General features: G+C 51.8%; 1 protein-coding gene across 1 annotated transcript; it reads right to left on the bottom strand.

The window, feature by feature from the left end:
• Positions 1-17,091: 17,091 nt before the first annotated feature.
• LOC119106873 (uncharacterized) lies at positions 17,092-23,986 on the bottom strand. Its single transcript, XM_037230209.1, has 6 exons — positions 23,660-23,986; positions 21,021-21,152; positions 20,252-20,337; positions 19,548-19,641; positions 18,820-18,947; positions 17,092-17,919 (listed from the first exon to the last, which is right to left on the bottom strand). The coding sequence occupies exons 1-6, from the start codon at positions 23,984-23,986 to the stop codon at positions 17,775-17,777; spliced, it is 912 nt and encodes a 303-aa protein (XP_037086104.1). The 3' UTR covers positions 17,092-17,774.
• Positions 23,987-25,024: the final 1,038 nt, after the last annotated feature.

Below are 25,024 nucleotides of genomic sequence, written 5' to 3'. Positions count from 1 at the left end.
TGACTCAAAAATTATCCGCTCCACCAGTCTGAGCTATTTCGAAACCCTAGATCAGCCACTAGATCACCTTGCCTCTTGATGTCACTGGCCGGCCAGCTGACGTCATTGGTCTTCAGCTGGCCACTTTATCTGACCTCTGTTTTGTTGCGTTTAGCGTGTTGCTTTTCCATATATCTCCATCTCGTATTGCAAAAACGATATCCAGGGGACCCCAACCCTTGCTTTGATTCGCCCTTTTCCATAATGCGGCATGATGGGGGTCGATGAAGCTCTCTCCCCTCATTCTCTCTCCCCCCTACAGTTTTCAAGCTAAAAACGATTAAGTCCCGCAGAAAAGTGGGTTGTTCTCAACAAGATGTCGTGATTGGTGATGTTTTATCGTTCCTTGGTCGATAATTGACCCGATTAGGCTCCATCAAGTATCATTCTTTCCTCCAAATGACACTTGTAAGGCGTTGCATGTACATACAAACATGTACACACAAGCATGCCATGTACCAACATGAACCTTACACAGGCATGCTTCCTGTTAAATTCTTAGCACATTTCTATGTGCTAAGCTTAGCTGTATGTGTTTTAGGGGTGTGCTCATGATGTAAGAGTTCGTTAATGTGACAGTGTTGGCCCGCCGCCTGCTCCGGTCGTGGATCGCCGTGCAGTGTTCCTAAAAAACGACGCTTCTCGAAAACTGGAGATGCTGGAGTTACTTTTTGTGGTGTCAAAACAAGTGCAATAAATGCCCTAGAAGCTGCTGAAGATTTGAGCGCGAGTGCCCGACATACCGGAAAGATATCATCAGACAAAATTAGGGGCGGGGCGACATCCCCACCTATCACGGGCTGGGGTACATTGAGGCTAGCTTGACCCTTGGTGAAGACGCTGCGCAAATAACGTGATGAACATACCACAAACCAACAGACCAGTGCAATGTACACTTTTACGTTTGTCTTTGCTCAGGACGTGACTTTTGGGTGCACGGGGTCAGTGACCCCGGCAGGGACCAGCTGTCGCTGAGTACCAATGACCCAAAGTTTATCGCTTAATTACCGAACCCTCCGATATCCCCTGAACCCCACGAACCGCTCCCGCCTTTCTCTTCTCACGTCCTGCTGCCGTTCGCTGACCGCCCTGGCCGTCCCGTTGCCTTGTCGGTCATATCTGTCGGCTGTCGGTCGGGTCGCTCTCGGCGTGGCGGTGGAGCGCAACTTTGACACGCTTGACCGCTCTCAATCACGTGAATTTGGATCATGCCCGGACTGTCCCGGTATCACCATGATCAAATCCCCAATGCCCAATTGCATCCCCAACTCTGACATGGTCGCCTGTCAGATACACCCATTTACCAACGCCCGGCGTATAAGCATGTGTTCGTTGCCTGCATCTGAATATTTACGCGCGCTTTTCACAGCCGTAAGATAACTGCTTCCCACCTGGTGCCGTCCTTGGGCCGCGCGCAGCCAGCGCGGCGAGACACGACCGCCTGCAGGCTAAGCACAGCTTGTACGGCGTGACAGGCCATTCCGACGTGGCGCTAAGCACAGCTTGTACGGCGCGACAGGCCATTCCGACGTGGCGCTAAGCACAGCTTGTACGGCGTGACAGGCCATTCCGACGTGGCGCTAAGCACAGCTTGTACGGCGTGACAGGCCATTCCGACGTGGCGCTAAGCACAGCTTGTACGGCGTGACAGGCCATTCCGACGTGGCGCTAAGCACAGCTTGTACGGCGTGACAGGCCATTCCGACGTGGCGCACCCGAGTCACCACACGGCTTGCCGACAACTACCCTGTTTGGGAGTCTGGTATGAGTACAATGGCTCCAGAGTGCAGACCATCATGAGAACAACGGCCCCAGAGTCCAGCTCATCATGAGTACAACGGCTCCAGAGTGCAGCTCATCATGAGTACAACGGCTTCAGAGTCCAGCTCATCATGAGTACAACGGCTTCAGAGTCCAGCTCATCATGAGTACAATGGCTCCAGAGTGCAGCTCATCATGAGTACAACGGCTCCAGAGTCCAGCTCATCATGAGTACAACGGCTCCAGAGTCCAGCTCATCATGAGTACAACGGCTCCAGAGTCCAGCTCATCATGAGTACAACGGCTCCAGAGTCCAACTCATCATGAGTACAACGGCTTCAGAGTCCAGCTCATCATGAGTACAACGGCTCCAGAGTCCAGCTCATCATGAGTACAACGGCTCCAGAGTCCAGCTCATCATGAGTACAACGGCTTCAGAGTCCAGCTCATCATGAGTACAACGGCTCCAGAGTCCAACTCATCATGAGTACAACGGCTTCAGAGTCCAGCTCATCATGAGTACAACGGCTCCAGAGTCCAGCTCATCATGAGTACAACGGCTTCAGAGTTCAGCTCATCATGAGTACAACGGCTCCAGAGTCCAGCTCATCATGAGTGCAACGGCTCCAGAGTGCAGCTCATCATGAGTGCAACGGCTCCAGAGTCCAGCTCATCATGAGTGCAACGGCTCCAGAGTCCAGCTCATCATGAGTACAACGGCTCCAGAGTCCAGCTCATCATGAGTACAACGGCTCCAGAGTCCAGCTCATCATGAGTACAACGGCTTCAGAGTCCAGCTCATCATGAGTACAACGGCTCCAGAGTCCAGCTCATCATGAGTACAACGGCTCCAGAGTCCAACTCATCATGAGTACAACGGCTTCAGAGTCCAGCTCATCATGAGTACAACGGCTCCAGAGTCCAGCTCATCATGAGTGCAACGGCTTCAGAGTCCAGCTCATCATGAGTACAACGGCTCCAGAGTCCAACTCATCATGAGTACAACGGCTTCAGAGTCCAGCTCATCATGAGTACAACGGGTTCAGAGTCCAGCTCATCATGAGTGCAACGGCTCCGGAGTCCAGCTCATCATGAGTACAACGGCTCCAGAGTGCAGCTCATCCGTCCGCGCCGTGTGAACAGGTGCGAAGCGTACATGCTGTTCTTTTTTTTTAGATGGCCAGTCACTGAACCGGTGCCGACATAACGCCAGTACTCGAAGGAGTTCGAGAGGGCTACCTCGCCGCCAGTCTCGCCGGCTTATCTCCTTTGTGAGGCTTATTTTTCCCACGCATGCTTAATTTGGGTTAATATACATAGCTATAAGCCATCCGCCCATCCGGCTGCTGGCCCCGTCCCAATGCGATTATAAACTGCTGTCTTCCGTTTTGTCATGAATGTTTCATGGCGGCCGTGGCTTTGCTTAACTAAAAGCACGTGTACCTGTCCTGTAATTCCAATATACCCATCATGAAGCGTATCACTCACTGAGACACGTTTGCATTTGGGTAATGAAATACATGCAGGCTCTTGCGGAACACTTCAGACAGCAATGATCGTGCAAGCCCTGCAACAGCCAAGGTACACTTCTTTGTTCTCGAACGATGTCGTCATGCTCCTCAATGCGACAAAGCTTCCTGAAAATGGGAGACAATAATGATTACGCAGGAGGACGACGAGTCTGGGTGAGATATACGAGAGTCCTCCACAGCTTGTAATTGCTGCGGGTGCGGGGGGGGGGGTGTAAGCGGACAAGATTATGATCAATCAGAGTGATTCAGAACGGTCAGAGGGAGTCAGGACGGTCAGAGGGAGTCAGGACGGTCAGAGGAAGTCAGGACGGTCAGGGGGAGTCAGAGCGGTCAGAGGGAGTCAGGACGGTCAGAGGGAGTCAGAACGGTCAGAGGGAGTCAGGACGGTCAGAGGGAGTCAGAACGGTCAGAGGAAGTCAGGACGGTCAGGGGGAGTCAGAGCGGTCAGAGGGAGTCAGGATGGTCAGAGGGAGTCAGAACGGTCGGAGGGAGTCAGAACAGTCAGAGGGAGTCAGAACGGTCGGAGGGAGTCAGAACAGTCAGAGGGAGTCAGAACAGTCAGAGGGAGTCAGGACGGTCAGAGTGGTTCATTTAGTGCCATGGCGGGTCTGGCGGGTTCGCCAGGCCTCTTTCACCCTCCTTGATCTCATCACTTGCCCTGGCCTCTGAGACCCGTCCTTGAAACCTTTGAACCATTCCGAGTTTGTGACCTGCCCTGACGCCGTGACCCGCCCTGACCTCCGTGATCTGCCGCAGGACTGCGCCGCCCATTCCTTCCCGGACACGCCACTCCTAACTGTCCCATGCCGTAGCGGCATGCTCTTGCAAACCGCACGCGTGCCGACCCAGTCTCGGGCCGCCGCTCGCTTTTCACGCGCTCATCCAGGCGGAACGAGGCCCATGCTCGGCGCGCACTCGTCCGGCTCGCCCAGCCGGCTCATCCCGGCCGATGGTCGGGAGGTCCTGCTGGGAGCTCGCCTGCGGGGCGGGGTCACGTCTGTCGCGCGCATGAGTGGTTCAGGTTTGCTCAACGTGAGGATCAGCTTTGTCCGTGTTGTATCGATCGGCGGGGGATTCACTGGTTTCGTCAGGCTTTTTAGAGTGGTCTCGATGGCAATCGCATGGCTGGCTGACCGCGCCGGCAATCGCATGGCTGGCTGACCTCGCCGGCAATCGCATGACTGGCTGACCGCGCCGGCAATCGCATGGCTGGCTGACCTCGCCGGCAATCGCATGACTGGCTGACCGCGCCGGCAATCGCATGACTGGCTGACCGCCCCGGCAATCGCATGGCTGGCTGACCGCTCCGGCAATCGCATGGCTGGCTGACCGCTCCGGCAATCGCATGGCTGGCTGACCGCTCCGGCAATCGCATGGCTGGCTGACCGCTCCGGCAATCGCATGGCTGGCTGACCGCGCCGGCAATCGCATGGCTGGCTGACCGCTCCGGTTAGCTTCAGGGATTGCGCAGCTTTCCAGTGGTGTATGTTTGGTTGCGTGGAGACACTTTTCCCTGTTGATAGCTCCCTTTCCGTGGGATGAGTTACGTTTTGATTCCTCGCGTTGTCCTTTCAAATACGCAGGCCTTCCTGAATCTTGCTCAAACAAATGTCAACTGATGCAACTTATCCTAAGCTGATCTGCGTGAAAAATTGGACGCGATTCGGGTGCAAATGAGGTGATGGATGCATTGTCGCAACCGACCCGTGGGATTGCACGTTGTCCGTCACGTGTCGATGGCTCTAACTCACCGTGTCGCCTGATCATGTCAGAGGAGTGCTGATGTTCCGGATGGTTGCGTAAGCACCGAAACATTCCTACAGATGTGAGAAACGACCTCAAAACGGAGCTCTGATGAGTTCCGTAGCGAATGCTCTTTCATCATCCTACTGCGCAGGTCCATCGAAGCTTTTTTTACAAATTTGATCCGAACCCTTTGAATAGATGGACTTTTGGGATCACCGCTCTAGCTGAGCAGTGCTTGCTGTGTGAGCCCTGACTCCATCCGATCCAGCCGAACCATCCGATCGCGCAATTCCAGGCAACGGCAGAATTTAGTGGCGAAAGCTTGACGGGCCGCAATGCTCGGCACGGTCCGTCCTGCCCTCTGACGTCAACTGACCTTTAACGCGACCGCTGCCACCAGCCGCAGGCCATACCTGTCAAGGGCAAATAGCGAGCGCCCTAAAGCGACTCGAACGCACCTTATCGCGGGTGGGTGGATCGGAAGGCAGGAACTCTAACCAACTGAGCCATCGGGACGGACAAGCTCAGTAAAAAGTGCGTTCGGCGTGGGTGGCCCAGAGCTTACTCGGTGTCACCCGCACACAGGAGGTCACGCCGAATTAGGGAGCAAAACCGCGTCACTTTATAAGCCATGTCACAGCGAATGACCCGGGTTTTTCCGAAGCGAGACCAGCCGAAGCCCAGTAAATCGACACGCGTTCAGTTCGCCACGGTTGGTGAGCAAGCAACGGTGAATGACATTCGAGTTCGCGGACAGAAGGGAAGGACGGCCCATTGCAAGTGGCTTGTCTCAGCTGCCCCGGGGTGGCCGCTCTCTGAATGCACTGAGGCGTGCAGAGTCTGACGGTTTTCAGCGGGGGCGCAGCCAGGTTCGCCGGAATGGGGGGAGGGCAATCAAAGATAAAAATGGGATAACAATTGTTCGTTCGGTGATTTGTTCGCTCGCTTGCCGTTGTTTTCTCTGAAGCTCACCACCTGGAATCGCGTCGCTTGCCAAATTTGTTCTCCGTTTCTGAAGGTGCCCATGATTTATCTAAAAAGGTTTAGACGGAAACATCATGCATACAAAGTGTGCATTTTCCATTCCTTGCCGGAAGGCCTGGTGACCTAATGTATTGTCATGTCTTCCACCACGCGGACGATGGTTTCATGAGGTCTTCGAACCGTGATACGCATCGTCTCTTATTTTAGTGGTGTGGTTCGACCAACAGGTGGGATCCCAGGTTAAAGGGAATGTTCACACTTAAAGATATTGAAGCAGGCAGGGACGCCACTTTATATAATTTTGAGGGGTGTGAGTCGCTGAGTGCTGGCCTCACTCCCCTATACCTTTGCTCCTCTGGGCCCCTGAGTGCTGGCTTCACTCCCCTATACCTTTGCTCCTCTGGGCCCCTGAGTGCTGGCTTCACTCCCCTATACCTTTGCTCCTCTGGGCCCCTGAGTGCTGGCCTCACTCCCCTATACCTTTGCTCCTCTGGGCCCCTGAGTGCTGGCCTCACTCCCCTATACCTTTGCTCCTCTGGGCCCCTGAGTGCTGGCCTCACTCCCCTATACCTTTGCTCCTCTGGGCCCCTGAGTGCTGGCCTCACTCCCCTATACCTTTGCTCCTCTGGGCCCCTGAGTGCTGGCCTCACTCCCCTATACCTTTGCTCCTCTGGGCCCCTGAGTGCTGGCCTCACTCCCCTATACCTTTGCTCCTCTGGGCCCCTGAGTGCTGGCCTCACTCCCCTATACCTTTGCTCCTCTGGGCCCCTGAGTGCTGGCCTCACTCCCCTATACCTTTGCTCCTCTGGGCCCCTGAGTGCTGGCCTCACTCCCCTATACCTTTGCTCCCCTGGGCCCCTGAGTGCTGGCCTCACTCCCCTATACCTTTGCTCCTCTGGGCCCCTGAGTGCTGGCCTCACTCCCCCATACCTTTGCTCCTCTGGGCCCCTGAGTGCTGGCTTCACTCCCCTATACCTTTGCTCCTCTGGGCCCCTGAATGCATAGGAACAAAGAGGGAGCATTGGGCCAAATAAATGCAGAGCAACTATATGAACGATTGCTGCACTAGGTAGAATTGCCACATTCACACATCACTGTTGCCATCACGTTAATTTGTCCCAAATGGTATGCTGGAGGCACCAAATAATTTTGACTCGATAACTGCTTGTTCAGCTAAGCCAGTCTGCAAATGTTTGACATGCTTTGCAAATGATAAGGCCTGGAATGAGATACAGAACAACTGACTGCAATATGAGGCAGATCTCAGAATTAGCAGACCCGTCTGTCCCCGAGAATAAGCGACGCCGAGATTGTCTTCAGTGTGTTGAGTAAGTTTCTTGGGGTGGTCGGGTCCGCACGTAAATATCCGGTGTGCGTTCACACCTTCTACATGAAACTTCAGTATATGTGTAGCTACATGATCTGCACGGCTATCGGGCTTCTGATTTGGTCAGCATTTTCTTTTTCGTAGGCGCTGTCTCCTTTCCGTTGAAACTCCCCTCCGAGATCTGGGCTTGAGCACACGGCAAGAGTAAGGTTTTCGTGCATGATAGCATAAGCAATGTCAATTTGCAGGAGGCCTTTCACCCCGATCTTTTGAACATCCCATTTGTTACTACGTAATCTCGGGTGTAAGATGAAGTAACCAGCGTCGGTCAAATACAGACGTCCACGAACACCTGTGATGCAACAGCTACAAATGTCACTTGAGAACGACACATACACACAAGATACAACCAGGTGCATAAATTTGAATACAGCATGGAGCCAGCTCGCTCCGTGCTCTGACGGAGCAGTCGGATGATGATTTCCCCCGCCTAGAGTGCACATTCCCGCCAGCATGTTGCTGACACAACGCTAGCTGCTCTCGGCCATCAGTTCCGGTGCAGTGGCCGGGCGCGCCCCGAGCTTGTGCCAGTCATTAACAGCGGTTGTGGCACCTCCCGCCGCCCAGTTCGATGTTTCCCGGCTCTGCAAGCGTCGATAAGGGTCATTCGTCACGCTCGGACGAGCTGGAAGACGCCCTTGCAGCCGCCCACCGCGCCGCAGAAGTCGACCGCGGCCGCGCGCGCCGCCCCGGGCGATTCGAGCCCCACGGCGATGGCGACCAGGCTGGTTTCGCCGCCGCAACAAAGGCGGAGGAAGACGAGAGTGCGCGTGCGGGCGTCTCCGGATGAAGAATCGTCACCGGCTCTGTAACACTTTCGCTGAAGAGGCCGGTTCCGCAACAGTAATTTTCCAGGTTGCTGGTGGCTGCGACTGTGCACGAGAGATCTCGTAAAGATCTGGTGCACGCGGAGTCCAAGTCGCGTCATGGGGCGCAAATTTGTCATATCTTTGCCATGTATACATTAAAGGTGCAACTCAGGTGTACAAGGGTAGGAAACTAGGCCATGTCAATTAGTTGGACCCGTGGAACGGTCGTGGTCATCATTATAATCATACATTTCCAAGACATCCATGTCGTGTCAAGTCCCCGCTGAAAAGCGCTGTTGACGCGGCACGAGCGTCAATGACTTTCAACTAGCCTGCTCTTAAAAGGAGACTACCAAGCTCGGGGAGCATTCGATACCCTTGGGCGACTTGCCCTGTCCTTTCCCCCCTCGCGACGCGAGACTCAGGAATCATCGCTGAACAGATCCGGGCTGAACAGATCTGAGCTGAACAGACCCGGGCTGAACAGACCCGGGCTGAACAGACTTGAGCTGAGCAGACCTGTGCTGAACAAACCCGGGCTGGACAGACCTGGTCTGTACAGACCTGAGCTGAACAGACCCGGGCTGGACAGACCTGGCCTGTAAGCATGGGCCTCGCAGCTGACGGTTTAAAGTTGACCTTATACAACGGCGGGATGCATCAGGGCGACGGGCGATAAGTTGACGAAGCGAAAGGATGTGCACCACATGAGCACTACTTTCATCGACGGACTTTGGTCACAATTCGCCAGAGTAGGAACTGAAAGATTTGAAGACCGCTGGAGAGGGGTAGCTCCTGCTCTGGTGGGGGAGGAGGCATCGCTGATCACTTACTAGCTGGCGCCAGCGTGGTTTGCGTTGCATCTATAAGGAGACAGGCTGACGCTACATCAGTGAACGGCCTCAAGCAAGTTCTTCGCTAGATTCCGTGAGGATAAGGATAAAGTGTCCATTATTTCAGCATCACAAAAGACGCTGAAGTGGCATCCTTATCGAAGGCATTTCGGACTCTGTGTTATCATCAGTATGTAACCCGATCCCTTTCAATTTGATTTTCGCAGTGCGTAAGAGACTGTAACAAGTGCTGAAGTTGTTAAATGCGAAGCAGACGCAGCGAAATCGATCACTGCGAAGCACCGGACTTCTAGGCGGATATAGTACTCCCCAACAACCAATCCATTGCCGCACTAACAAGGCGTGCATCAGAGATAAAGCTCCCGGAAAGAAATCCCTCGTGAATAACTGACCCAGGTACCAGAACCAGCTTGATGCTTGGAACCAGAACCAGCTTGATCGACTGTGATGCTTCCCGGCAAGACAGTCAGCTACAGAGCGTAGGGCGCCCAGATTCCGCTGCCGCGTCCTCTCCTCTCTCCCTCCCGGCAGGCCACCCCGCCAGCACGGCTGAGCCACCGGCTGCGCCTCCACCGCCTGCCACCGGCTGCGCCTCCACAGCCTGCCACCGGCTGCACCTCCACCGCCTGCCACCAGCTGCGCCTCCACCGCCTGCCACCGGCTCCTCCATCGCCTGCGAGGCACGGGCCGCGATCAAAAGGAAGGCGCCCAATCCGGCACGGACCGGCCAATTACCAATTAGCCCGCCCACTTTCCTTCCGCCGCGCGGCTGCCGGCGCGGCGGCGAGCGTGGCGCGGGTGCGGCGGCAGATGTGGCGCGGTGGCGGCGGCGCAGTGCGCCGAATGCGGCGCCGAGACGGCGGGTGCGGCTGCTGGGCGAAAGAGGAGGCAATTTGGATCGTTTCGCAGCGCGGCGGAAAGCGATGGTTTCCTCAGATGTGCCGCCTCGTCGGAGGTGGCGCCATGACCTGCAGCAGGCATCCTCTTCTGCAGCAGACGAAGGTCCTCGTCTGCGCCTTCTCAGGATGTTAGTGGATAAAGGATGTTACGGGCAATGTACGTGCCAGATTCATATATCGTCCACCGTCCAAATGCAGGCCGGCGGTTTGTCTGGGGACCAGGGTCATCACACGGCGAGTATTTTACTACAACGTCCCATTCACAGAAACCTCATCACACGTCTCCCATTCCCGCAAAGCGCAGACCAAAGCATCAACACGCACTGTCTGTGAGACATGGCCCTTCCTAGAACACCCAGAACTGTTATGTGTGGGGTTCGGGGCAGGTGACAGCTGTTGGTTGGCACTTTTCCGTTAGCTGCGATTACAGAATGGTCCGTGCCTTCGCGAGGCATGTTGTGCTCTGAGTTTACTTCCGTCAGAGCGATCAGCGATCAGCTGACCGTCAGAGCGATCAGCGAAGGTCTTAGTCATACTGCTCCCCTGGGAGAGAGCAACACTCTCTCTCTCTCTCTCTCTCTCTCTCTCTCTCTCTCTCTCTCTCTCTCTCTCTCTCTCTCTCTCTCTCTCTCTCTCTCTCTCTCTTTCCCTTGTGATGCTTTTTGTCTTTGCTCTCTTCCTCTCCGTCCCTATCTTCGCCTGTCCCTGTTTTCACGCCTAGCTGGTTTTCTATAATGAGATAATAATACCCACAACACGCACGTCGGAAACGGATGAACACCTTAGCATGTTGTATCAAGTAGCAACGGGTAGGTAGATAAAATTTCCGATTCATTATGAGTATATTGGTGCTTAGGTCTTTGCAATGCAGTAAGTTCAACCATAGCAATATTATGTGAACACATACTTGGTTGTACACCGTTGGTTGTTTGCAAAAAAAAAAGCTGAATTATCCGTTTTCATCGCATCATGTCACCAATGTACCTGGTGGTAGTCGACTAAAATGAGAAATCCCTTCCTGCCCACAATATAATGTGATGGTTTCGAACAAAATATGAGAAAATGAGAGAGATAGACAGAACAAACCCCCTCAATATTTTTGACATGTCCAGAGTCACACGGCCTTCAGGCTCGACTCTGCAACCTAAGTCATGATGTAATGCAGTTAACGTGGTAACACTCGTCAGTGGCAATTAAAGTGACGTCAAAATACATCATGATAGCGAACGTCAAAACATGCTAACAAACGCTATTCTCTACAAGTAGCATGTTTTCATCAAATGTGCAGTCTACGTCCTCCTAAGCTCTCGATGCACGAAGCCGTGTCCGCGTCAGCACACATCTGGACAGAAATAATCATTACAAGCACTTCACACGCACATTCACGATAATGAGTCGATTTTGCGCTCATAAACAATTACACAAGTACCTACAACGCAAATTACAACGCCGCTGGTCAATTACCGGGCGTGGAACCGCTGCCCTGTGTGTATCACACGTACCTCAGCGCTCAGCACTGCCGAATCGCTCTAATCATCACGCATCAGTAGCCTGGTACCCGCCGGGCCGCATAACTGATCTGAAACTCCCCAATTTCCGCGCCCATCTTCAATTCCCACGCGCCTCGCGCCGCTCCCACGGCAGCCGCTTTGAAGGTGCCGCCGCGTGCTTCTGCGTGCGGCGCAGGCGCCTCCGCCGCCGCAGATGTTGCTGGTCGGTAATTGGTTCGGTTACTTGCACGGCGATAATTTATGGCATCGTTTATGGATAATCAGCTGGACTTCTGGACCGCTGGCGATCGTTGAAAACGGGCACGTTTCTCTGTGATTGACACGTGTGCACTGTGCACAGCCCACAAAGAGCTTCTGGTCGGAGCAATGGGATCGTGACAGGCTATAGAGCGCCGAGCAATCTGAGCGCGATGAATGAATCTCGGAAGTGGTCATGTCCCGCCTGCAGGGAGACCCTCGGGCCAGTACTCACGTGGAGATAAAACTGACCTGCAGTTCAGGCGTGCGGCGTTATCTTGAGAGCATCTCTGGCTAGATCACTTTTGGTTGGAATGTAGATTTTGCTTTATGACAGGTGAATGGTTCGCTGATTTAGAGACCGAGAGACCTCAGTGGGAAGAAACAAACACCTCAAAGAGGAAAACATCTGGCCAGTTTATTCTGAATATGCTGTGGCCGCTCAGTGTTTTCCCGTAACAGTTCCTAATTACGGCAAAGCATGCTGGATAAATTCCATACAAATACTACCATGTAAAGAGATATCTAACGGTGCAGAAATTTATTTCCTTTCACGGTTTCATTTCTCGAGATTGTTCTGACGTTCAGTATATGCCATACGATCGCGCAAAGCTTGGGGTAGTTATCAAATGACGGGGCGCTCCACGTCATACTGCGTTTTGAAGCAGCATCGCTCTACAACGAGGAGCAAATCATGATCTCTGCGAGCACCTCTTGAAGCCTATGCAATGCAGACTAACGACTGCGGTTTGTGCGATTGTGATCTGTGCATTATGGGATATTTGACGTAATTCGCCGTTGCCACAAACCACTAACATCGCTTCGCAGAGCTGCTTCACTGCGGACTTTCAATGTGGTCCCGACTGCGGCCGCACCTTCCCAGACATACTGCAGCGTAAAGACCGAAAGGCGGATGAAAGCACGCAAAGCGAGTAAGGGCGCTACAAAGCAGCTTTCTGAGCTGACGCCCCTCCAGGCGCTTTGATCGACCTACCCGCTCCCTTTCCTGTGTCATCTGTCATACGTAGCCGCCACCGTATCATCACAGCGCGCCAAGTATCTCTGCACAGCACGCGCCGGTGTGTGCCCCGTGCTGTGAGCTGTCTGCTGTGTCACCGCGGCAGCTGCTGCAGAAGGCGCGCGCGTGCACGTGACAGCGCGTGTGTGCACGTGATGTATGACTGACCGTCACGCGATGGGCGCATCCGTCATCTCGGCGGTGGGGCCGTGACAGCAGGCGTGGACGGGTGGTTAGCGTGTTTGAATAGTGTGCCAGCTAGCCTTCGGAAATCCAGCCAGTGAACTGGCAAGAACGCTGCTGCCAGTGCATGATATGAGAGTTCTGGGTATGATTATCGCGTCCCTCCCCTTACCTGATATTCAAGAGCCATTTTGACGTAATCATCCTCAGTCGGCATCATCAATAATCAGCAAATGTCATCGACCGTCACCAATCATTATCGACAATCACTAGCACCAATCATCGTTGACAATCACCAGCACCGGTCACCAATAATTGGCAGTCATCGCCAGTCAGTACTGATCATCAATCATCCATGGTCATCAATCAACAATCATCATCCGCATCAATCATCCAGAAATCATCACGTCGCTCCGGTCGACATCTTTCACGCCTGGGGCATTGGCCAGGTCCGTGTGAGCGCAGCGTCAATGTCGACCTTCACCTCACATATGATCATGTGGGCTAACGAGCCCTGTCCAATATATAGTGTTCATGTAGATGCTGTGCATGTACACATGATATATGCATGTGCAGTGGAAAGGGGAGAATGCCTGGGATAGGCTGAAATTTGGTTAACACGAAAAATGGTAAACATGCTTGGTGGGGTTGGAGAAGGGGCCGACGATATCATGAGCCTGCATGCCAACAGCACGCTCCCAAAATCCTTATATGAATTGGACAGCACGAATAACATTCCTTGCTGTAGCTGAGACAGCTTGTCTACCGGTGAGAAATCAAGGATATTTGAAATTGCTGCTCTCGTTGTACGCGGGATTGGTCCATTTTCTCAGATGCTGGGGCGTTCCGGTTCCCACGCCTCCCTCTGACCTCTGAAATTGACCTCCACGCGGCCAGGTCATGACCTGTTTTACTGCCGCTGAGCGTCGTAAAGCTGCCGGAGGCGGTGCCACCATTGAAAACAGACGGCGACGGTCAGAGGCTACTGAAGGAGCCCTGCTCCACACAGGCCTGCTCACCTGACAACACGGTCACCTGACGACACGGGCCACCTGAACGACGAAGATTAAATTGGATGGATGAAATAGCATCCCGTGCTCCAATTTGACAAAATTTGGCGAGAAAAATGGCGAAATATTAAGCTACGCCACCGCTCGTGATGAAAATAAGAGGAAAAACACAATATTCTCTCCAAGAGGTTGATATCAAATTGATTGCCTCTACATCAATCGGTCATTCGTCATGGATTAAATCGTAATCGTTTTTTGTCTGCGTTATCCACGTCCGTATGTTTGGCGGGCACGCAGATGACTATACCGAGAAAAACATTGTCATAAAACCGAGCAGCAAAGCTTACTTGGTTGGCGATTTTGAAGCAACACAAGTGACACATAAAGCTGAATGGATGTACATATATCAATGTAGAGTAGTCTTATCTGCTCAGGACGTATGTAGATCTGTTATAGTATAATGTGCAAGATGTATTTGTATATATATATATATATATATATATATATTTATATATATATATATATATATATATATATATATATCACGAACCTACATTTCCGCAGCCTGCCGTCATACATAAATCATGACACCTGAACGTGTCCTAGAAAGGAAAGCTTGCATGTTCCCCTCGAGCAAAACTGAATTTTTTTGCGCTGCTTAGAAAAGTAATTGGTGACATCAAACTAGCAGCGTAGCAGACTTTTTTTTTGAAAGATATGATCCGCATCCAGCCTGAGATCACCTTAAATGTGTTTCTTCTCGCACCATCAACAGTAAGGCGCCCAGCATCGTAGCCCATGATGAAAAGTACAACACCGGGACTAAAATGTGCCATGACACCATGACAAGCCCCTTCACTGCTCGCCGAGCCGGCACCAAGCACCACCCAGCGTCTAAGCCCGGCCACTTTGGACGAATTAACCAGGCTGGCTAAGAGCCATCGCGTTGCTTCGGCCTACTCGTGACTTGTCCTGGCACGGATGAACGCAGCGCCACTTGAAATGCTGAACGAGAAACCAGAAGTCATTGCTCCATATGCCCACTGACGAAAACAATTGCCGAGTACCGTGGCAAATTATACACGCGGAGGCGAATGCGTCGCAATTTTGACGACAGGTGGCGCACAGATAGCGGGCAAAGACAAATTGCTCAAGACTGTAATTGCATCAGGGCAGAAATTAATCCAATCTCTTTAATTAGTGACGGGCGGGGTGTTCGGATTGTTCAGCACGTGCAGGCGAAAGGTAGTTAATGCGCCGGCAGACGGAAATGACAACTATAATTTTGCACGGTGGATGTTTCGCGTCAGGCCTTTTGAGTCAGCGCTGTAGTTTCGTATTCAGTTTGAGGAGCTCCATACCTACCTTTTCAACTGGCTTGCCCCGTCCCCTCTCAGATTATTTTAGCACACCACATTTCTGCTATGAGTACATGAACGCGCGTGATTGCAGAGAATGACCGTAATGGGGTAGGACGAAATAATTTCCATTTCCTGAAAAACAGTGGATGAAGTCGTAAGTATGTAATTCACCGAAACGCAAAAGCATTCCCACTGATCGCGACCATTAAAACTGCCAAACGACTTTGCAGCCACGTCTGTTCTGAAGACGAGGTACGCGGTGCCGTCACACCCCCGCCACTGCGCGCTTTTTCTGTCCAACTGAAGAAGCTTAAAATAATGCGCATGCCGGTAGGGCTTTCATTACTGTCGTGAGAACAAACACCATGCGAGCCTGCCTGCTCACAACGCGTTGGTCTGATGCTGCTGTCCACAAATGCTCATCATTTCCGCTCAGATTTTTGCTGCAGTATTGAAATGTTGACTGCGAAACTAGACATAATGACCTGCCAACTACATGGACATCTGTTGCATTTAAGTCAATGATATTTTTCTTCATGTCAAATGTTTCCTTTTTGTTCCTAATGAGATGTCAGACGCCTCAGAGAAGCCACGAGCCTGTATGCTTGGCTGCGGAGAGGGCATGCAAAACTCCTTATGCTTCCTCTCTTATTGCAGACCGTCAACAGAAACGTTTTACACAAAATTTAACAGTCATGACTTGCCACTTCCCAGTCGTTGTGATGTGGCCAAAATTTCGCTAAAACACAATGAACCAATTTTTTTGTATGGTTTCACACTACACGTACGTGGCTTTCATTCAGGCTAATTTCACACAAATTAACCTAGTAAGGCTCTCGTCCGATCCCTGATAAGCGAAACGGTTTCCGACGTGTTAACCAATCGGCGCTAGATCACCCTTGTTGTTGTGTGGGTAAGCGGCATGAGAGTTTGCTGAATTCATGAGGCGCATGCATGGCCTACGAACCTGCTTGGAAATACATCTTCCGTGACTTGTCATCATCCTGGAAGCTTGCTGAACTTTTGTACTTTCTTAGCACTTTGCGTTGCGAGAAAAATACCCACGAGGTCAAACTGTGCCGGGTTTATTTACGCCACTTCATTAACGAGCTTTATTAACCGTGTGAAGCAAATAAAACTTTTATAGTTTTATTGCAGCATCTCTTCAGCTGCAGTTTTAGTGCCGTACTAGACATGTTGTAAAACCTCTTCCACACTAAGGTCTTAACGACCTGTTTTACAATGCGTTGGAGACAAATGATCTAACGCATTACTTTTAAATTTATGATATGATGCAAAATTGGCTGCAACATCTTGTGAGTACAGCTAGAAGCCTGCAGTCAATGTCAGAAAAATCATGTTAATCTAGCCCAACAATGAGGTAAGCCCCAAGATGAGAATCCGCAAATGATGGTCAGAATTCCTTTGTCTCAAAAAAGGCTTGTCCTACCCTTAACCGATGACATTGTCTTAAGATGCATCATATATATTACCTTTTAATATTTCTTCACCTGCGATGTGGGCAAAGTATCCGCACGTCCCGTGCATCGCATGTCAAACACTCTTGCCCGGAAAGCCGGTGGAGCTAAAAAGAATGAATGGAAGAGCAATAGCCCGAAAACAAACCTCTGCTATTTCATTTGTGTACATATGCCGACTTAGCTTCCCTTTAGCACATTCACAGCACGTGCTCATTAATATTACCGCAGTTGCCTTTAAAGTGGAGAATCTCGACGCGTTTGGGCTCAATTCGCAAGGTGCCAATAAACTTTTCGTGATTACGCTGTTTCTATCATTAAATCGAGCCTAAGTTATGCGTTCGGACATAAAATGCGTCGCTTGCGTTACATCGCACGCGGAAATGTCATAGGTTTGTCCAAAAAACGCACGCAAACTGCTAAATAATTAGCAGTGATTTGGATGATTCGCACGAGGTCTTGATCATGATTGGTCGTTCACCGCCGACACGCGGAGTTCAGACTGGTTTGCAGGCTGAAAGGTCAGACTTCACCACAGTCTGGCATTGCTCACAGGTAAGTCACACCACAACACCACACCTTGGTCGCCACCCCTGCTCTCACAGTGAGGCCACCATCAGAGTCGTGTTCACATCGCGAAAGCGGCGGTCGTCATGGCAACCATCAGCTGTCATACGGTGTACGGGTTGGAATGACATCGCGGTGATGGTGCGTCTGCATCCCAGTCAGCGGTGTCCCGCGACCATCATAACAACTTCATCATCACCATCATCATCGTGACTCGAAATCATCACGATCATTCCTAGTGAAGCCAGCGCATGGCGTTCACAGTGATGACGTGTTCACATCACCGTCAGCAACGCCGCAGCATCACCAGCATCAGCTGCATCAGCATCAGCATCAGCATCAGCTGCATCAGCATCAACATCAGCATCAGCATGCCATCAACGTCATCATCCCCACTTTCACTTCTCGTACAGCCAGGGAATGGGAATCATGATGATGGAGATGAACTTGAGCGAGTTGCTGGAGACGAGCAGCCGGAGAAGGACGCTCAGCACGTGCACGTACTTGATGCGGTGTTCCTCGCAGCCGTCCTCGTGCACCTCCCTGGAATGCAGGTCAGGTCAGGTCAGGTCAGGGCGACAGCACTTGACCGTCATGGTTATAGCGACGGATGCTTGATGAATGCGCTAGATCATGTCTTAGTGCACGAAGCACTTTGCAACAATGAGAAAGAAAGTTGGGGCTGGAGATCCAGTGGCTGGGTGAGAGTAGGGGCCCGTCTGCATTTTCCACGGATTCATTGCGATGGGCCCATGACTGTTTGACTGCTATGACTGACTGTTATGACTGACCATTACAATATTTTGAGCCCCCCCCCCCCCAAAAAAAAAGTATGGATTGAATGCCCTCAATGGTTGCCCGCTGCCATCATTGTGTGTTGTGGGCTACATAACTCCGGCCCCGCAAGCAGCGCTGGAACATGTGCCCCGGTTTCGCTCAATAGCACTATCCAAATAATGCGTGAACAATTCAACAGATGAGCAAACAGATCACATGACTGGGGTTCTACTGCGATATGTTATGCTCCTAAAATGTACATAATGCGGACATTCATTACGCGTTGGTGACAATAAGTACGCCCAGCGGGAAGGTTTACTGTTCAGTTGAGGGGCTCCAGCCCGCCCCCCCCCCCCCCCCTCCGCCCGCCCCCAAACTTGGGCATTAGGCCCGCCCCAACCTTGAGAAGAACGTGGGCAAAATCCTGGGAGAAACCTGTTTGTAGACATATTTTGGAGGCAGATTAGGTCATTTTTTACCGTTCGCCCCCCTCCCCCCCCCCCCCCGACTCATTTTGCGCAGCAACGCTCCTGACTACACCACATGGCGCAGATCATTTCCGACTGCGTTTCTAAACTCCTGACATGACCTTGCCCTCTCTCGCGGCGCGGCTGCCTACTGCCTGTTCAGCACGCGTCGACCCTTAACCTGCGAGTGGCCTCTAACCTTTTCAGCTGGTACTCGTCGTCCCCTCCGCGTGATTCGCGGTCGTCCTCGGCGGGGTCAGAGGGTGACCCTCCGCCCATGTATTTCCGCCACTGGGTCATGTCGATCATGCCACCAACGAATGACCGCTGCAGGCGGGTGACGGGTCACATGGCAGGCCGTGACGGGTCAGATGACATATGGGCCATGACAGGCGAGATGATAAATGTGCCATGAGAGGACAGATAACATATATCTTATGACAGGCCAGATAGCTTATATGTTGTGACAGATCAAAAGACAGATATGTTTTGAAAGGTCAGATAACTGACTATAACAGGTCAGATGACAGATTTGCCGTGACGGACCAGATGGCACGCGCGCTGCGACAGATCACATGGCATGTGCTATGACAGATAAGATAACGATGTTGTGACAGAGCAGATGGCACATGCGTTGTGACAGAAAGAACGGCATGGGTGGTACGACAGATCAGATGACATGTGCTATGACAGATTAGATAACGATGTTGTGACAGAGCAGACGGCACATGTGTTGTGACAGAAAGAACGGCATGGGTGGTGCGACAGATCAGATGACATGTGAATGTGACAGACTAGACTGCGTATGTCCTGTAACAGATCACACGACAGCTCGCTGTGACGCAAATAGCACAGCGGACACAGTGCAGAGCACGGTAGCATAGTGTGTCACCAGGTGCACATTTGTGTGCACCCGGTGGGGCTCACCCCGCCGGTCGAGGTCTTCTTGCCGCGGGTGCAGGAGTGCAGGATGCTCTCGTGTGTGCCGCACTCACAGGTCTTCGGAATGGGAACCCCGAGTCTGGCGCACACGCGCACGCACAGCTGTGTCAGTCACGCGCGTGTCACGGTGGCAGCTGACACGTCAGAGAAATCATTCCGTCTGTTGGCGGCCGTGTTGTGGACAGCTCAGCAAATTTGGGCCTTCGTGGTTTAGGAGCTCCTGGCCGCCGTCGTAAATTTTAGTGGCGCATATAATCATGCAATTTTGTAACTTGAAGCAAGTCAGTAGATTCCGTATTATTCGCTGTATGTGTCGTATGTAAGGCTTGGTGCCAACACCCACAGTCTTGAAGCTGTTAGTCAACTTTTTGCTTAAAATCAGCACCCGACAGGTGCTCCTTTAAATGCCAGAAAATGTTGCTGTTACCCTCTGTTGCGCTGTGTGTGTGTTTCATCATGCAAGTTTGTACAAAGCAAGTCAGGGCATTAGGGGTACAAGAGCTAAGAGGGCCCGGGGCTGACCACACTCCGACTTTTTGAGAAATCAGTGTTGACCCGTGGACGTTGACTGGATGAAAGCACCCAAAAGTAGATGTCCCACCAAAATCCGTGATCATAATCCGTAAAACCCCGTGGGAGCGCTAAAGTCAGGGTATTCAGGTCATGCCCCAGACCATGGCGCAACTTACGTCGTGTAGTCAGCAAAGCTGATGACCCCACAGCAGTGGGAAATTTGCTGGAAATAGTCCAGCGTCACCAGGTATTTCAACGAGTTCTGAAACAGGTTCAGATCGTAAGTCAAGAGCACGCAAACCGAGCTTAGCCCTGAAAAAGCTTAGCTCTGATGAAGCTTATCCCTCAAGAAGTTTGGCTCTGATGAAGATCAGCTCTGATGAAGCTTAGCTCTGATGAAGCTTGGCTGTGATGAAGCTTGGCTCTGATGAAGCTTAGATCTGATGAAGATTAGCTCTGATGAAGCTTAGCTCTGAAGAAGCTTGGCTCTGATGAAGCTTGGCTCTGATGAAGCTCAGATCTTACGAAGATAAGCTTTGATAAAGCTTAGCTCTGATGAAGCTTAGATCTGATGAAGCATAGCTCTGACGAAGCTAAGCCTCATCACATTCGACGATGGACGGCAGTGCCGTGCGATAAGCCGACCTCCGTCACACCATTCATGACGCCTGAGTCACGGGTTCTCCGTGACGTACGCCCAGCCCAGCTCCACTTATTGCGCGCGCGTGTCATGAGGGCTCGATCAATATTGTATACAAAGTCATATGCGCATGAATACGAGCTCAACTGCGCACCAACTACATGAGAGATGACGTCCGTTTGAAACATATGAAAAGTTGGATTTGGGTTTTGCGGACTGTTTTTGCAGCAGCAGCATTGCAGAAGATTTTGGTCTTGCGGCGGCATGCATTATTCTCCCTTATTTGTGTGTTCTGAGGCACTTACCGCTTTTGTCTTGTTTGCGTTTCTAGAATTTTCGTATTCTGACAGGTAGGCGTGGATCTCATCCAGCCAAATGTCCTGCATGTTGTCTGGGTTAAAAGCCGTTATATTCTTCGTTGGTATGGCATATTGGTACTGAAACACAGGGTCGGTTCACGACAACAGATTGAGTACGACACTCTGTGCGCGGCAATGATTCATAAAAACAATTTCATTGGCAGTGTGACCTATCAGTCACCTCTCACACACACACACACACACACACACACACACACACACACACACACACACACACACACACACACACACACACACACACACACACACACACACACACACACACACACACACACACACACACACACACACACACACACACACACACACACACACACACACACACACACACACACACACACACACACACACACACACACACACACACACACACACACACACACACACACACACACACACACACACACACACACACACACACACACACACACACACACACACACACACACACACACACACACACACACACACACACACACACACACACACACACACACACACACACACACACACACACACACACACACACACATGCGCGCGCACACACACACACACTTCCGCCCCGTTTTCAGCCGCCTGAAATAATCGCTTTGGCCAGATTCTAAAAGGTACCATGAATCAAGAACATCTTCCTCCACAAAGATTCAACAATCAGTCAACAATGGTTACTTTAACAAAGGTCAAACAATGAGTTGTTGCATCTGGAAAGTTTTTACGGCGTTTCAAGTTGTTTTTGCAGTGGAATTTTACATCTTCTACGATGGAAAATGACCCATGATGTTTCAAGGTCGATTGTTGTCACCATTCTTGCTGATTGTACGATACGTTGAACTGAACCATGCCGGTCTTCTTTCCTTCTTCGATGTACATCAAAGTGAGTGGTAGTGCAACGCGTTACATTATTTAGTCAAAGCACAAAGTACCCTAGCTGTTGTGAGCATGGCCAAACACGTTCACTTCATTGGCTTCGCATTTGTACTTCGGGCAGAACGATTTCACGGGAAGAAAGCTTTCGTGTTCAATTTTGCCGAGCTTAACGCATTACTTCTGAAGCGAAAACATTCTTGCTGCCTTAAAGGTGCGAGAGGTATGTGCTATTGTGCTTATGCACACCTTCTCATTGTTGTTTCTGTAAATCAGGTAACAGGTTAGAGATGACAGGTTCAGTGCTGCGCGCCATCTTTGTATCTATGCCTTTCATCAGGTCCGATGCTATGCACAATCTTTGTATCTACCGTTGCATCTATGTATGATGTCATGCATCACAAACGCATCGTTGATATTGTTACGGTTATGGTTACCTGAGCCTCACTGATTTTGTGCTCTTCTGCGCGGCAACGGTTGGCCGCCGTAACGGCCTAGTGGAGGAAGCGTAATGCCAAATAGTTAGGACGTAGGATTTCTTCGTGAGGGATGGGGGGCCGGATTGGAATTCAGGCTGCGTCATGTTCCCTCGGCGCTAGCATGGCCAATACAGCCGCTGGAGCTCCTCAAAAGGGTCGTGGTGACGAAGTGGCGTCCCCTTTTAAGAAAAGGTGGTTTAGTGGACTGAGGCGTCGTACTTTAATCGTGCAATGCTCGTGGGATGCAGCCTGTCTTTGGGCAAACACTTATGCCCCAGCAGAAGCGTAATGTTCGTGATAGTTCTCCGCATGTGTGCGCAGCAAAACGGATGCCACTGTTGGCTTGGCTGGTTTGGGGGGGGGGGGGCGAGGAGACGCGGGGGGGGGGGTCCAGGGCGGCAGGTCAGCCCTGACCGGGACTCAGCCAGGTAAGATGCTCTCATTTCCAGTCCCCGCTTGCCTTTCGTGCCGCGAAATGATCTCGCACTTGCACCATCAGCTAAAACTTGAGCCAACGGGCAAGGAATGGCTTGCGCCGTGGCTCCAGGACTATTCTAAGAATTTCCTTTTTCACGTGCTTGGTCATGACGAACACGCCTCTATCTCGTTCCGTGCTTGATTACAGCGAGCTCTCTCCTCGGCCCGCCCTGTCCGATTGATCGAAAATGGTCAAGTATCTTTACGCTTAGTCCCTTTCTTACGCCGTTTCTGCAGGTGCTCTCGTTACCCCATACCGGGCCAAGTTTGCATTCGTAGGTTTTTTGGTCCATATTGTAGAATGAGGGAGTTACATGTTTTGATGTCGACGGCTGGCAAATGTGCGTGGCATTAAAACTGTTTAGGTCTCGCGGTTTTGAGTGTGTGTGGCTGAATCGACCATGTTGAGAACTTAGCCTGTGGCCAAGCAAGTACGAGCAGGCCATTGGGGAATTCACGAACTAGGTTTGTAACGATATGCTCATGACGTGCATCGTTCATATGCGCGTAGCGTGACGTAGTATGAACTAGTGGCCTAGTTATCATGCATGACCCAAACATGCGTACACAACGCAGACGTTGTCGACGCGCAACTGCGCACGACTGAGTGAGAGAGCACAACCCCGCGCGCTCTGAGTGACGACACAAGATCGCTGAGAGATCGCGCAGCCTTGGCTACGGGAAGCAAGCCACCCCCTCCCCTCTCTCTTCTCTCTTGCTCTTCCACTCCTCCGCAGTTCTCACCTTCCCGCCGGCAATGTAGAAGTAAGAGGCCGTGTTGGACATGAAGATGCAGACGGACACGACGGCGCAGACCAGTGCCTTGACGTGCCGCCTGCTGTGGGCCCGCTCGAAGCAGGTGACGTAGCAGTCGGCGAAGCACATGATGCAGTTGAGCATGGTGGTCACTTCGGCGGCTATGTGCGCGGACTGGACGGCCGCCTCCGGCTGGAACACGCTCATGTGCAGGATGTTGTACTGGACGAAGCAGAAGAGGGTGAGGTCCACGGCCAGCATCAGCGCGCTAAGGAAGAGCAGGAGGAACTTGATCTGGATCACAGCGGTGTTCATGGTTCAGGGCAGGACGTGATGATGGTGTTGGATGCGGTGAGGAGGTGGACTACCTGATAGCGCGCAGGATGGTGGGGTGAAGACGAAATGTCTAAGAAAAAAATGCGAGTATGTTTGCATTCGAAAGTTTACGAGTAGCTTAGCAGGCGGGGAGAAATGTGAGAGAAGAAACACATATAAATAGCTTGTAAAAAACACAGCGAAATAGAAACACAAAGAAGCGGATTGTATATCGATGTGTGCTGGTTTAGGAAAAACTCATTGCAAAATCGCGCTCTTCTGCCATTTTTCGTTCCCCTCACGCAGTGCTTCTTCAGGAGCCTTCGCCTGGGTGAAACAAGAAACTCATTCAAATATTGCGTTACCAGTCTACTGAGGTGGATCGGCTTCCTCCCCTCCAGCCTCTCCACATGGTCTGAAGCCCGGTCCGAAGTCACGCACAATGAGCCGTTAATAAGCACAATGAGCCTTTGTTTGCCTTCATTCTCTCGCTGAATTAAGCCAAAAACCGCTCTTGAGGATTTTTGTGACGCTGAATCACATTTCTAGCATACATGCAATCGCAGATTTTAACTGGCGGAACTAGTGGTGGGACAGCCCTTCCCAACCCCTTCACGTATTGGCCGTCTGTCCGTGGAGCTGCCCGGGGATCATCAGCTCGAGCGAAGATGGCGGTAGGGCGCGGCGCGCCACACGACCGCTCGTCCTTACGGGACCCCGGAACATCGGCAGTGCGTGCTTCATGAACGCGGCGCTACAATGTCTGAGCAACACCCGCGCCCTGCATGACTACATCCTGCGGGGCGAATACCCGAGAGCGATCAGTACGACCACCTCCATCATGAAGGGTGTCCTCATCAGGGCATTTGTCATGCTAATGGCAAATGCCCTGATGAGGCAAATGCCCTGGTGCCCGAGCCCAAACCCACCCACATCAATGTCAGCCTCAGTGCCAGCAAGAGCCCGCTGGAGGCCTGGAAGCGATTTCTGGTCCTGAAGAACTCGAAGTTCGCTAGCCTGTTTGTCGGACAGCTCAAG

Source organism: Pollicipes pollicipes, unplaced genomic scaffold (genome assembly GCF_011947565.3).
Source record: "Pollicipes pollicipes isolate AB1234 unplaced genomic scaffold, Ppol_2.1 Scaffold_6293;HRSCAF=7461_pilon_pilon_pilon, whole genome shotgun sequence".
Taxonomy (NCBI): domain Eukaryota; kingdom Metazoa; phylum Arthropoda; class Thecostraca; order Pollicipedomorpha; family Pollicipedidae; genus Pollicipes; species Pollicipes pollicipes.
This window is presented reverse-complemented; position numbering and strand designations above follow the sequence as displayed.

Bases quoted from the DNA above. Each gene is read 5' to 3' on its own strand.
- LOC119106873 (XM_037230209.1), bottom strand. From the start codon at position 23,986: ATGAACACCGCTGTGATCCAGATCAAGTTCCTCCTGCTCTTCCTTAGC. The intron at 18,948-19,547 runs GTGAGCCCCACC...ACCCGCCTGCAG, and splicing joins AGAAGACCTCGACCGGCGGG to CGGTCATTCGTTGGTGGCAT. The intron at 17,920-18,819 runs GTTAGAGGCCAC...CCTGCATTCCAG, and splicing joins GACGAGTACCAGCTGAAAAG to GGAGGTGCACGAGGACGGCT.